Here is a 12,421-nt window from a genome sequence, read left to right as displayed (position 1 = left end):
GGGAGAGAAAAGACATTCAGGGAACGGGAAAAATGATTATTGTGAAGCCACGCCAATAATTTCCAACAGGAACAAAAAACTGTATCATCTATTTGCCTTTAAATTTCCCTAGGATGATAGAACAAAGAAATGGTCTTCACATCTATAATATGACCTGTAGATACCAGAAAGTTGCTGGTTATCTATGCTTGGGCTTCTGGGGCAAGAGTTTAAAGGTGTCTTCTGCTTTGGACTGACTAGTTCTAGTAGGCAGATGTTCTTTTATGCGCAGCATTCATACCATGCAGGGAGAAAGTTTGCGGGATGGTACGTTCCTAAGCTACAGAGACCAGGACGTTACGAAGTCGGCCATGTATCTAGAGCTCGAGTCCATTTTGGGTGCACGCCAATGGATGCTAGAGATGTCGCAGATCTGGCTATTTCGTTGGAAGATGGGCCAATAGCGTTTTGGTGAACCCCCTTAGCCAGTAATACTGAACTGAAGAAGCCAGCTGGATGAGTGGCGAAACATCTTCAAGACCTCTGCTCTTTAAATAAACCATGAGCACTGCTGATAAATAGTCAAACCGGCCCGACTGATGACACTTCACTGCAACTTTCACTCTCAATAAGTGACTTTATTTTTGAGAAAACTGGATTTGGTTGATCTGGTAACACTTCCCTGTTCTCTTCACAGTGTATTACAGCTCATAAATGAAGAATAATTAATCAGGAAACTACTCCCTGAGGCGTGAAAGAGCTGCTAGTAATGCCGCTCCCACTGGGAATCAACTATGCGGCGTGCAGGCGCCTTAAGCTCGCCGATTTGTCTCAGCTCAGTTTTGCTTGCGGCACGCATGGCTGGACGCAGCTTCTAATTCATTAGAGACGAGCAAGACCAGGAGTGCAGCGAGGATTGCCGACGAAGAGGATTCCGGCAAAAATAATGGCCGGTGTGGAAAAGTCCGGTCTAAAAGTTTAACCATGCTTACGTTTTATAGTAGTCTTTAAACAAATGATGCACTTTCAATTCAGAATGTACTCTAAAAATCAAACACCTCTTCCCCCAAACCATACCTACCTACAAGGACGTAATCCTCTTTATCAGCCGCTATCTGAGTTGTTTGATGAAACTAATTCGTTGCTGCATTTGTGAAAAGCGAGCGCAGAGACGAGCAGGGAAATCGCCAGCAACGTGTCGCAGGAAGCTGCCAAAGTGCAGTTTTCAGTTTTCACTTTCCTTCACTCATCAGGTACAAATTTAAATTTTGCTGACCACGGGGCAAATGCTTACGCCGCAGAATGGGAAAGCGTTCATTTGCATTGCTTCCCACGAGTGATTCAGACACGCTTGGACAAATATCCACCCCTGAGCTCTCCTGACAGATGAGACAAATTAACAGCTGTAATCACAAAGGGAAGGGGCTGTCATATCAAATCACTCAGAAGGCCTTTTCTCTCAAAACCCTAGTGTTTTTCTAATGCATATGAAAACACACACACACATATTGGGCGTCCAATGTGACGAACCGTGCTCCTAATTATTATCGAGGGGGTGCGAATGTGCTCAGACTGTGTTCATCGGATGCAACGGCAACTGGCCCACACGGGAAACGCAAACTACGCCTAAAACAAAGAATTTAAATAAGCTATTATGTTAACCTAGTTCTACATGATCCGCCGTCACAACACACTGAGACCGCGGTGGCACATTTAAATCTGGTGTGGCTCAATTTACCTCAACATTTTCTAACGCCAACATTAATTCAAGGGGATGTATGAACTCGGAGGTGACACCTTAATAACTGAATGTAAGAGGTTTGCAGTAAAAGACAAGAGGCAGTCTCCCTGATTAAGCTTTCAGTCTTTGGCAGCCTTTGTGCTTCGAAGTCTTAAAGACGATGTTGCGGTTCTCGCCACCCATTATGAAGTTTGATCTTGATGAATGGATTTTAAATTTATATAGCAAAGTGCTTTATAGTCACAGTGACTTAGTGCTTGCTCACACAGGCACACATTCATTTCCACACCTGTGTCAAGTCTATTTTCAGTACCGCCGAGGTTCGTGGACAACCCGCTCTATCTACTGAGCCACAGATGAAGTGATGCAGCAGTTGCAGCAAAAGAAAAAGTTGTGTTACTTGACATAATCACCAATAAAAACCACATTTTACTTTTGACACTATTACTTAGGGTGAGTATGTTAATTCCTTACCATCGAGTCTATGACAATCTATGGCATAGACTGTATATAAATATGGACAATGCGTCCCCACTTCTTAGCATAGGTCAAACTGATGCTATTTTCCCAAGGATATGGGCGGTGTCATCTTGCTCTGCTCGACCTCCACCAGTAACATCTTGAAAAATGCATCAAAATTATATTAACTACCTAAAATGACAGAAACCATCATTAAAAGAAATAGTTGCCTTGTATTTTAGGCTCAAGTCCCATCCACTAACATGGAGGAGGTGGAACTTATGACCTGTACTGTGACCAATCAGGGGGAACTCTACATTACTAGTCCATCTTGATACTGTCGATGGTCAATACAGTAATTATTTATTATCACTTATCATATATAGCACACGTCTCTATCATTGCAGTCCAGGTCCAGACCCGGCTACATATGTCCCAATAGAGCCTTAACCCAGTTGACAATGGGAGAGAGGTGAGGTACACATTGGACAGGTCACACAGGAAGACAAACGAAAATTCACAAACACAGCCAAATAAGAATCACCAATTCAGCCAAGCAAACACACGTTAGGAATGTGGCAGAATACCAATAGTTGGTTAAACCAGCCACAGAAAGCCCCCATGCCAGCCAGTGGACTAAAGTATGCCAAGTTACACTTTTCTCCATTAATGATGGAGTCCATCATTCTTGCACTGACCCGAACAGTAGGCCCATATATTTTTGTCACTTCTGTGGTTTATCGAAACATATTACATAAGTAACATTTATATAATTAGTGTGGGAATATATTTTTATAATGGATGTGGGCGTAAAGTGAAGACTCGCCGTTTTCATTTGGTTGGTATTCACATCCACGTTGGAGAAAAGGCAGAGGATTTACAACATTTTTTTTTAATACACAGTGTCCTATTTTCAGTGACTGGACAAATCAAATCAAAAACCGGTCCATGGACACATATGAGATGTTCCTGTACCTAAAAAGTCTGGATTATTTCCAAAAGTATAGCGTTTCAATTCAGACATCCTGAGTATAAATGAGCTCTCAAAGCCAGAGAAACAGTCTATACCCTTAGGCTACAAAAAAAAAAAAAAAAAAAAAAAGCCAAATCCATCACATTTGATCAGCCAGAGCATTAGGCGAGAATTTGGTCTGGGAAAAAATAAACAATTTTATACACACACACACACACACACACACACACACACATATATATATTGTATATATACACACACACATATATATACACTGCATATGTATATATGTCTTCTGCAGCCAGTAACATAAAAAAAGCTCTGGACATCTGTGGAAGACAGCAGTATTGGATGATCACAGGGTTCTTTCCATGGTAAAGAAAAAAAAAAAAACCTTCACAACATTCGGCCAAGCGGAGAACACTCTCTAGGGGGTAAGAATATCATAAAGAGCAGACTTCACAAGCACAAATACAGATGGTTCACCACAAAGTGCAAACTATTCATAAACCTCAGGAGTATCAAATTAGCCAGTCTTCAAACAGCATTCTTTGAATAACACTAAGATGAGCTCGCACTAGAATGACTGGTACAAAAGTACAGAGAAGACTCGTCAACATCAGTCCTTTGGATTCAGGCTCAACCTCTGCATTTCAATGTCCTCTTGTCGGACTGAATTCCGGTCTGACCCAGTGACACAGAGAGCCTGAAGGATTGGGTATGGCTACTGACTTCCTGAATCAATACAACAACTCACAAGGGCTCGATTCTAGTCTGATTCAATTCACTATTGATTCGTTTAAAGATATTTCAGTTTTGCTTTGTTATGAAATAGATTTTCACACAATAAGGTTGTCATTGGTTTTGGAATGTTGAGGTATTTCTACAGTATGTTACCTCCAGTTGGCACATCTCGTATCCAGCTTTGCTTTTGTCCACCTGCTCTTTGTCACTATATATATATTTTTTTATTTAAATCCAAAATGCAGCCAAGAATCAGCTCTCAGAGCTGTAGCTTCTGCCATGTTTTGGATGTTTTTCACACGTGAGACCACACAACGAGGTAAGTCAACGTGAAAACGAGCCTTGTGAAATGAGTCTTGCGAGACGGCCAGTTTTATTAAGATTGTGTCACAGGCTGTAAAGGATCCACATCTGTACAACGTATTCTCAAGGAAACAGATTTTCTGACGGTCTTGGGCCAGGAGTAACAGAAGGAGTAGCCACACTGAGCTCACGGATAAGTCTGAGGGGAACAGACTGCACATCTCTAACTCCCCAGCTGTTGTGTAGTAACCTTTGCAGTGAGTACAGCATGCTACCATACTTGACTGGCTTCTTCATAAAATAATGGGAGTTTGCGTTGCTGCACTGTTAACAGATATACCAGTACCCACTGAATTGGCTTGTTATAAGTGAGGGCATTATCCCTATGTTCCCTGCTTTGTATGTGACCGGGGAACATAGGACCCTTTTTTTTTTTTTTACAAAAGGATTAGGGTTAGGATTAGGGTTAGGGACAGGGCTAGGGATCCGGGGAACATAGGACCCAGGGAACATAGGTACACTCCCAATTTGAGGATGTTGGCAGGATACAACTTTTATCATCACTGTGTCTGACACTTAAAAATATCTTCTACTTTCGGCTTGGTCACAAATAATTTGAATCTGAATTGAAACAAGCGTATAACCCTAGCCCTGAGACAGTGGCAAACCCATTTCTAACCCTCACTGAGAACAGAGGAAAGCAACTTGCATCACACATATAAGAAGAATTGCCCACGTCTTGCTTGTAATTGCCAACACCCTCACACTTAAAGGCTTTAACAAGAACATTGTTATAAACGCTTGAAGAGAGCTGTGCACACATGCACACACTTGCCTGGCATAAATTCCCTGTAGACTGGCTCAAGCCCCTTCCATTATCACAGACTAAAAACAAGATATAAGACGATCCGCACAAAAATTAAAAATCGCAAATGATTTTTTTTTTTTAAAAAAAAAGGTCTGAAAGCTGTTGTAAGGGTTCACAGAGAATCTATCAAACGTTCAGCAGAGAAAGAAGCGACCGAAGACAGCGGAAGAGACAAACAGGAGGAAAAGGAGGGATGGAACGAGGCAAACAGCAACCAAGCACCCTCGGGGAAGAAGAGCCCATTAGGCAGATGAGGATGTGCTGAATTATTCAAGATGTGTTTGTAAAACATCACAGATGGGCTGTTAGTAGTTAGCGGTTCTGAATCTGTGTAACAACAGTCTGTTTTCATGAGCTAGCTTATGTTGCCATGTTGAGACAAAGGCAAAGCTGGGAGACGAGCAGAAAGAAAAGAAAGTCGGGTTGATGAGAGAGTTGCGTCGAGAGATTTTCTACCCTCACCCTGAAACGCTCCGTCAATGCAGCCTCTCTCGACTTTAACACTTGTTTAGTGGAGGGTAACTGTTTCGGCATCACATGATTTTACCCTAAATCATTCACTACGTGCCGAGCCCTGAATTTTAGATTTAACGCATTCAGCTGCACGTGCGGCTGCAGGAAAATCAATACATCAAAATACTGCAATCACTTTGTGCGAGATGTGAAAATGAAATTGCTGATGTTTAATTTAAGACGTTGATGGCAATCCAGACCCGAAAGTGCAAGAGGCACCAACAATCCGAGAGTTTGCATCTGCGGAACTGTCTTCCATTTTAGTGAATTCATTTCAAACTAATCAAAGTAATTGATTCAGAAATCCGTCTCTGGGGATGCTTCTCCGAGTTTTCACAAGCAGCCAACATTAAGGCAATTGAAGGGAACATCTGAATATTGCACAAGAGGTCCGGAAGAGAATTTGGACAAAAATGGAATAAAGAAGGCACATTATACCGAGCAATGGCTGCTTGTTTCATATTTATAGTGACAGCACTTAGAAACCTTTTAGCTAATATAACGAGATCTAGCACGGCAGTGACAGAATCGCCCTACAAAGAGTCTTAAGGATTAAGTTATCTCTCTGCAGTTTATAGCTTTTCACCAACCCACAACATATTTGTGGTGCGGTACATACATTATATTTTGCTGATTTTTCAGAAAGCAGTGGGTGGAGCAGGGAGAGGGTACACCGACCAGGGTCAGGATTTATTGACAGCTTGTGTGTGAGGTTACATTGTGAGTAATGAGTGTATACCACTTATTGAGCCACTTACCTACATTAGCTTTATTACCTAGAACCTGGTCGTTCCATAACGATAAAGAACACGTATGCGGAGTACGTGGCTGTTTTAAAATGAGATGTTCGACAATAATAAATTGAATAAACTGCACACGTACCTTTGGCTTTGTAGAATATTTGTCATTCACCAAATAAATAGGTGGACCACTGTATGAAAAAAAAATAGCCGTCCTATTCAATGTCTTTTAATTTTATCTAAACGCTGAATCACTGTTAAACGCATCTGCGGTGGTAAATCTGCTACAGCAGGGCGCTGACGTGAGCAGCAAATATGATTCAGGAAGATCTGGAGTCTTTACAGTTGGTAAAGACAACTGGTTACGTGCAGAGCCTTGGGCGCGATTACTATAATTTCACAGATGAAAGTGTCCATGCTGGCTTTAGCGCTCGGCGGGAGGCCACGGCTTCCGGGAGGCCGTACCGCACGTGGCCGCTTTACGGTCAAAAACCTCCCATCGCCACATGGTTTTGTTGAATCTACAATAAAAGACGCAAAATGTGGCCAACTTGTGAGCAAACAGTCGCATATTTACGCATCTGGTGATTGCTGCTAATAATATGGCTTGTTTGTAGTGTTTTTTTTGGCAAAAACCTCTGCCTGCTTGGTATAGAAAAAAACGTTTCATAGTGGTGACAATTAAACAAAACTAGAAGAGATTGTGGGTGGGGAAGACGATATATTCAAACTCACTATGAAGCTTTTATAAGTGCTATTGACCGCAAGGGGAGGTGAGGGTGAAGTGAAATAACGGTTTATAGTTTTTTTTATCATAAAAAGACAACTTACTTGAATATCTCACTAAAAGTAGCAACTCTCCGTCTTTTCCAAATTTACTTTACTACTGGAGGACAAACAATTTTAAGACCATATATTAGTTCTGCCTGCTTCCTCGGTAGAGGTGAGACCCCATGTCCCGAAAGATTTTATGCAGCCATGGGCAAGTTCGCCAAGGCCTTCACTTTCTCCTGCCACTCAACTGGCATCGACCAATATTTAGCCCCTCTCCTCCTAAACTCCTGGCAAAGCTCCCAGAATGAATGCAAAGGCCAGATGCGCCGTTTCAGCCTGGATGAGCTGCTGCGGTTGTTAGCATTACAACTCCAGTTTGTTTGTTAAAATACAAGTGTACGGCCTTGACATTACCTGTACCCCCTGAAGACAGACACAACCACAGGAACACCATTTGGAAATTCAATACAACAACAACAACAACAAACTATAACTCAGTAAATTATCACATGTATACCGACAGTTCCATTCAGACTTTGTCCACATCAAGAGGAGGCAAAATAAAAAAAAGTTTGAACATCACAACATATTATTTTATTTTTTTTCTACACTTATGTGGTACAAACTCATCTCTGCTGAAGACGACCAGTTGATAAGAGTTGTGAGTTTTAGAAAAAATTGATCCTGAGTCAAGGCTCTTTTGATAAAAGCCCCATTTTAAACCAAAAACTAAACTAACTAGGAACTTCATATTAAGAAATCGTTCAACTGCAAATAGTTCTTCTACGTGACAGCACAAACTGGCTGCGTAACAAAGACACACGTCCAGCTCATCCGTGCACATCCATTGGAAAATAGCTGCACTGCTTCAGGCTGACGGAAACATAACGGCAACACAAATTAAACCACTTGTTGCAACCGAAGTACGTAAAGGAGCATCTCTGAACGCACGGCAACTTGAAGGAGGCGGACTAGAGCAGAAAATCACATCAAATGCCACTCATGACATAAGAAGGAGTCAACGGTTCGCGAGGGCTGACCAACATCAACAGATGATTGGGAACCATGTTTCCTGGTCTGCAATATTGAAGCTGTAGGGACGGGAACATGGAAACATGTTACCATCATTCCTGGTATGGACAGTTCAGGCTGGTGGATATTTTCCTGGCACAGTCTGAGTATTGTTACCCACCGTGTCCATCTATGACCACAGGGTACCCATCATCTGATGACTACGAGCCACGTCACAAACCTAATTATCTCAAACTAATCATCCAAAGTCATCAAATCAATCCAACAGAGCACATTTTGGTATGCGGTGGAACGGCATATTCGCAGCAGCAACTACGCGAAGCCAGCATGTGAAAGGACCGCACGTGGCCGCACGTGGCCGAAACATTTCTTGTCGAAGCTATGCCACAGAGAACTAAGGCAGTTGTGAAGACAGGCTCGTACTAGGTGTACCTAATAAGGTGGCCAGTGACTGCACACAACAACAACAACAGCAGCAGCAGCAGCAGCAGCAGCAACACCAGAGGGAAAGACGAGACAATAACATCTTCCTAGGCTCAAACAAACAAGGCTTATATAATATGATTTATAGATGTGTTGTACAAACATACAGTAGGAGCAATATGTGGATGAAATAAAAAATTAATTAAAGTAACAAAGGCTATAAAAAAACAGTTATATTTCTGTGTGTGAAGTGAAAAGCACTCTCCATCCATTCTCTTTGCATGATGGAAACAAAGAACACCACTCAGTACTTTTGTCGGCGGCGAGGTTCAGCAGAGGACGCATCTGAGATAAAAGCAAAGAACAATACCTGAGTTATTTTGGACTGAACAGCAGACACTATGGATGACGCCACCGCCTTGTCTTTCTCCTGAGAGGCCCCCCTAAAGAGAGGAGAGGGAGAGGGGAGAGAATCAATCATGTTAACAGGGGAGGATATACAATATTGATGGTATTTTCTGAAATGTTCGAGGTTGGACAGGGAGCGGGAACAAGAGGAAGAGACGCGCGAAAAAACTTAAAATATCCGCAGCAGTCAAACGCAGTCGGGCGCATAATGACGCACACAAAAGCGTGCCAAAAGTCGCACGACACAAATTCAACTTTTTGGTTCTGTCCAAAGCTGTTAATCTCTCTACAGTGTAACACTTCATAATTTATTGAGAGATTTTTTATTTAAAAAAATAAAAATAAAAAAATGGGACCAAATCATGTGCATCAAGTTGATAGAACACAACAGGTGACAAGGAACTGGAGAATAGACTGTCGCCGCTGCTGATGTGGAGCTTTTAGGCTCCGGTCCACTGGGGGAAGTGGGGAAATTTGGAACGACTGTGCCTCCGCACGGCACTCCACCGCCTCCATTATTGCATTTTGAGTTCCCTTCCCTTGTAGAAACTGAACGGCGAAACCCAACAGAGGCCAGGCCCCATCCTTTCACACATTTTACTGAAAAGAAGAACTTTTGATTAAAAAAGAAACAAAAAAAAAAAAAAAAAAACCACAAGAAAGGGGGAGAAAAAAAAACAAGCCAATTTCCTCGAGGAATGGACTCCTCTTATGCGGCTGCTGAAATAATTGCGCTTCGCTGAAAAGATGGAAGAATTACAGCAGACAAACAGTAAAAAGCAAGCTAAATTTTTCTTATCAGATAAAAAGCTTTGCTACCTGTAACAAAGGGCTGATGTACAAGATACTGGTTACGTTGGATGTAGTTAAAGAATAAAAGAGATGCTTTTAAAAATATATATAAAAGTGCAGTAAGCGCGAGAGGTTGGCTGTAATAAAAAAGACGGTACAGGTATACGTATATATAAATATATAAAAAAAACCCAGAGCCTTTTTATTTGTCTGCTTTAAAATAGAAAATAATTACATGGCTTACCATCTTTAAAAAATGTTTCTGGGAAATACATTAGAAGTTACACTTTCATGCAACCCTATTGATTTACCGTGTAGAAAAGCATTTAAAGCGTAGAGCTTGTACTTGGAGACACTGAAAGAGAATCATGTACAAACTAACAGTTCCCTCACAAGTGTTTGTGTGTACGAACGGACGAGCAAATTTCAGATGCATGATAAAACAAATGGACAATAAATATTGGCAGAGTTTGAACTGATGTTACATGTGAATAGTTGGAAAATAACCAAATTCTGTTAAAATAAGATTTCGCAGGGCTTTTGCGCTGCATGATACACGGAGGGATTACATTTTTGGACAATACGTTCTCGTCCTCTAACATCCAAAAGTCAATGTATGCAGCTCCGACACCGTGCTGAAAATATTCCAACATCCCCAAGAAATCACAAGAATCCGCCGCCGTGAATTACTTTTCTTCTTCTGACCTTGAAGCTGAGAGAGGTGTAAGCCTACAGACATTGTTCAAGAGAGGGATTTTGCAAAACAAGCAAAAGCGTGTTTCTCCGCATATTTTCTCAAGAGTTCACGTTAGAAAGTTAATGGCAATTTATTCCGCGTCGTCTTCAATCGTGCGCGCGTGCGCCGGCACAGATTTTACGAGCTGCAGAAATGAATACCGTGCGTTAGAGTTTATTTCTGTTTTGGAGCTTCGTGAAGGTTAGGGTGTCCAGCAAGAGAGCTGATGATTCTACTCTGCATGGAGGCTGTGGTTTGTGGTGCTATTGAACTGCTTTGTGTTGTGTTGACACATGTCCCTATCATTTTCACAACCTAATTTTAGCTAGGCTAAAAAAACGGAAACATCCTTGTGTTTAATTCAGTCCAGCTCAACAAACTGCATCCTCCAAAGAGATCATGCAGTTGAATTAAAACCTTTTTAAATATTGTGTAGGTCTCCCTTGTGCCTCCAAAGCAGTTGTGACTCATCAGAGAATGGACATGGGTCTTCTGAGGGGGTCTTGTGGTGTTAGAATGTTGTTAGTGGGGAGTCTTTGCGTTAGGGTTAGGGGGGTTACCCTAACCCTAACCCTAACCCTAACCCTAAGGATTTAGTGTTGAGGGAAGGGGCCTCTGTGGATTATGCCCCAGATCATTTTGGGAACTAGTGAATTTGGAGGCCAGGTCAACAACTTGTTCTGATTTTCATGTCTTTTTTTTGAGTTGTTCTTTAACTGTTTTTGTGTGTGTGTCTGTGTCAGGCTGCATCCTGCTTGGAATGGCTGCTGCCATCAAGGAGCATCATTGCTATGGGGTGGGGGTCTGTGCGTTGTTCATGTCTGAGCAACATCCACATGAACGCCAAGTTGAAAATTCATCAAAAGATGCTCATTTACTTCTCCTGTCAGTGGTTTTAATGTTGTGGCTGATCAGTGTATATGGTACATAAAGTATCTTCTTTGTCTTTTTAGTCTAAAAGCTGTGTAGTTCAAATATAAGGCGAATTTCCTGTTCCATCTGGGAATGGATCTAAATGATTGTCTGCTTGTGGAGCGTTACCTTGAGTGGCCCAGGCTGGAGGCGGGGCTCGCAGACGGGGACAAAACTCTCGGCGAAGAGTACGGGGAGAAAGATGAAGCTGCAGTTTGAATCTGTCCTGAGGATGCCAGGGAGCTCTTCCTTTGTTCGGGAGGGGACCTGAGAGACAAAAAGCCGGGAAGAGAGCAGCAGGAGGTAAAAAATTCATATTCAGGGAGCAGCTCCGCGCATTTCACAATAAATCAAAAGGGGTGGAATGGCTTCTTTTTTATATTTGGACACGCAAACCTTTGATGCTCCCTGAAGCATTGCCTACAGGTAAATGTGATACATTAGGACGGCATCACGGGATAAATAGGCTTTTTCAATCATTTATTTAGCAAAACTATCAAATGATGCAATATTATGTGGAAAAGCAAGCGCACCCTTGATCTCAGAAGTATTACCTCTTTTAGCTGAAGTAGAAAGGCGTTTAGTTCAGCAGCCTCTGCCACTGGCTCACTGATATACATGAACATCATACGAAAATCCCTACAGTTGAAAGGTGTTTGAGGGTTTGCTTGCAATTACCACCCCCACAACATTTCAACGGCATTCAAATGTGCAATCTTTCCCACACTAGACCATTACATAATCCTCAGGAAACCCTCAGGAAAAAAAAAGAAAAGTCAGCTCAGCTTCGGCTCACGTCCTCACATTATCTGACGCTCTTCGACAGGATGCGAAATTCACAGATAAATCAATGACTGCAAGGTGCTCGGCAAAGCGACTCCCAGACGTAAAATTTGGGTTGGGTTGACATTACTCAGCTAACGCCTTTTTTTCATGCCTTTTGTCATGCTTTTTTTCCTCACTTCCTTCAAACATCTGTCGATAATCCAGAATTCTGCCTCCACGTAAGACTACACATTCGGTC

The 12,421-nt window shown here is 42.0% G+C and overlaps 1 protein-coding gene across 3 annotated transcripts in view; it reads right to left on the bottom strand.

Annotated features, from left to right (window-relative positions):
* LOC124996533 (splicing factor SWAP) overlaps positions 1–12,421 on the bottom strand; it is a 50,125-nt gene that overhangs the window by 1,372 nt on the left and 36,332 nt on the right. For all 3 annotated transcript variants that reach the window (XM_047569657.1, XM_047569658.1, XM_047569659.1), the window contains 2 exons: positions 11,527–11,664; positions 8,920–8,992 (listed from right to left, as the gene is read on the bottom strand). In XM_047569657.1, coding sequence (XP_047425613.1) covers positions 8,920–8,992; positions 11,527–11,664 — 211 coding nt within the window. The remainder of the gene's footprint in view (positions 1–8,919; positions 8,993–11,526; positions 11,665–12,421) is intronic.

The sequence above is a fragment of the Mugil cephalus genome, chromosome 19 (assembly GCF_022458985.1).
Source record: "Mugil cephalus isolate CIBA_MC_2020 chromosome 19, CIBA_Mcephalus_1.1, whole genome shotgun sequence".
Taxonomy (NCBI): Eukaryota; Metazoa; Chordata; class Actinopteri; order Mugiliformes; family Mugilidae; genus Mugil; species Mugil cephalus.
This window is presented reverse-complemented; position numbering and strand designations above follow the sequence as displayed.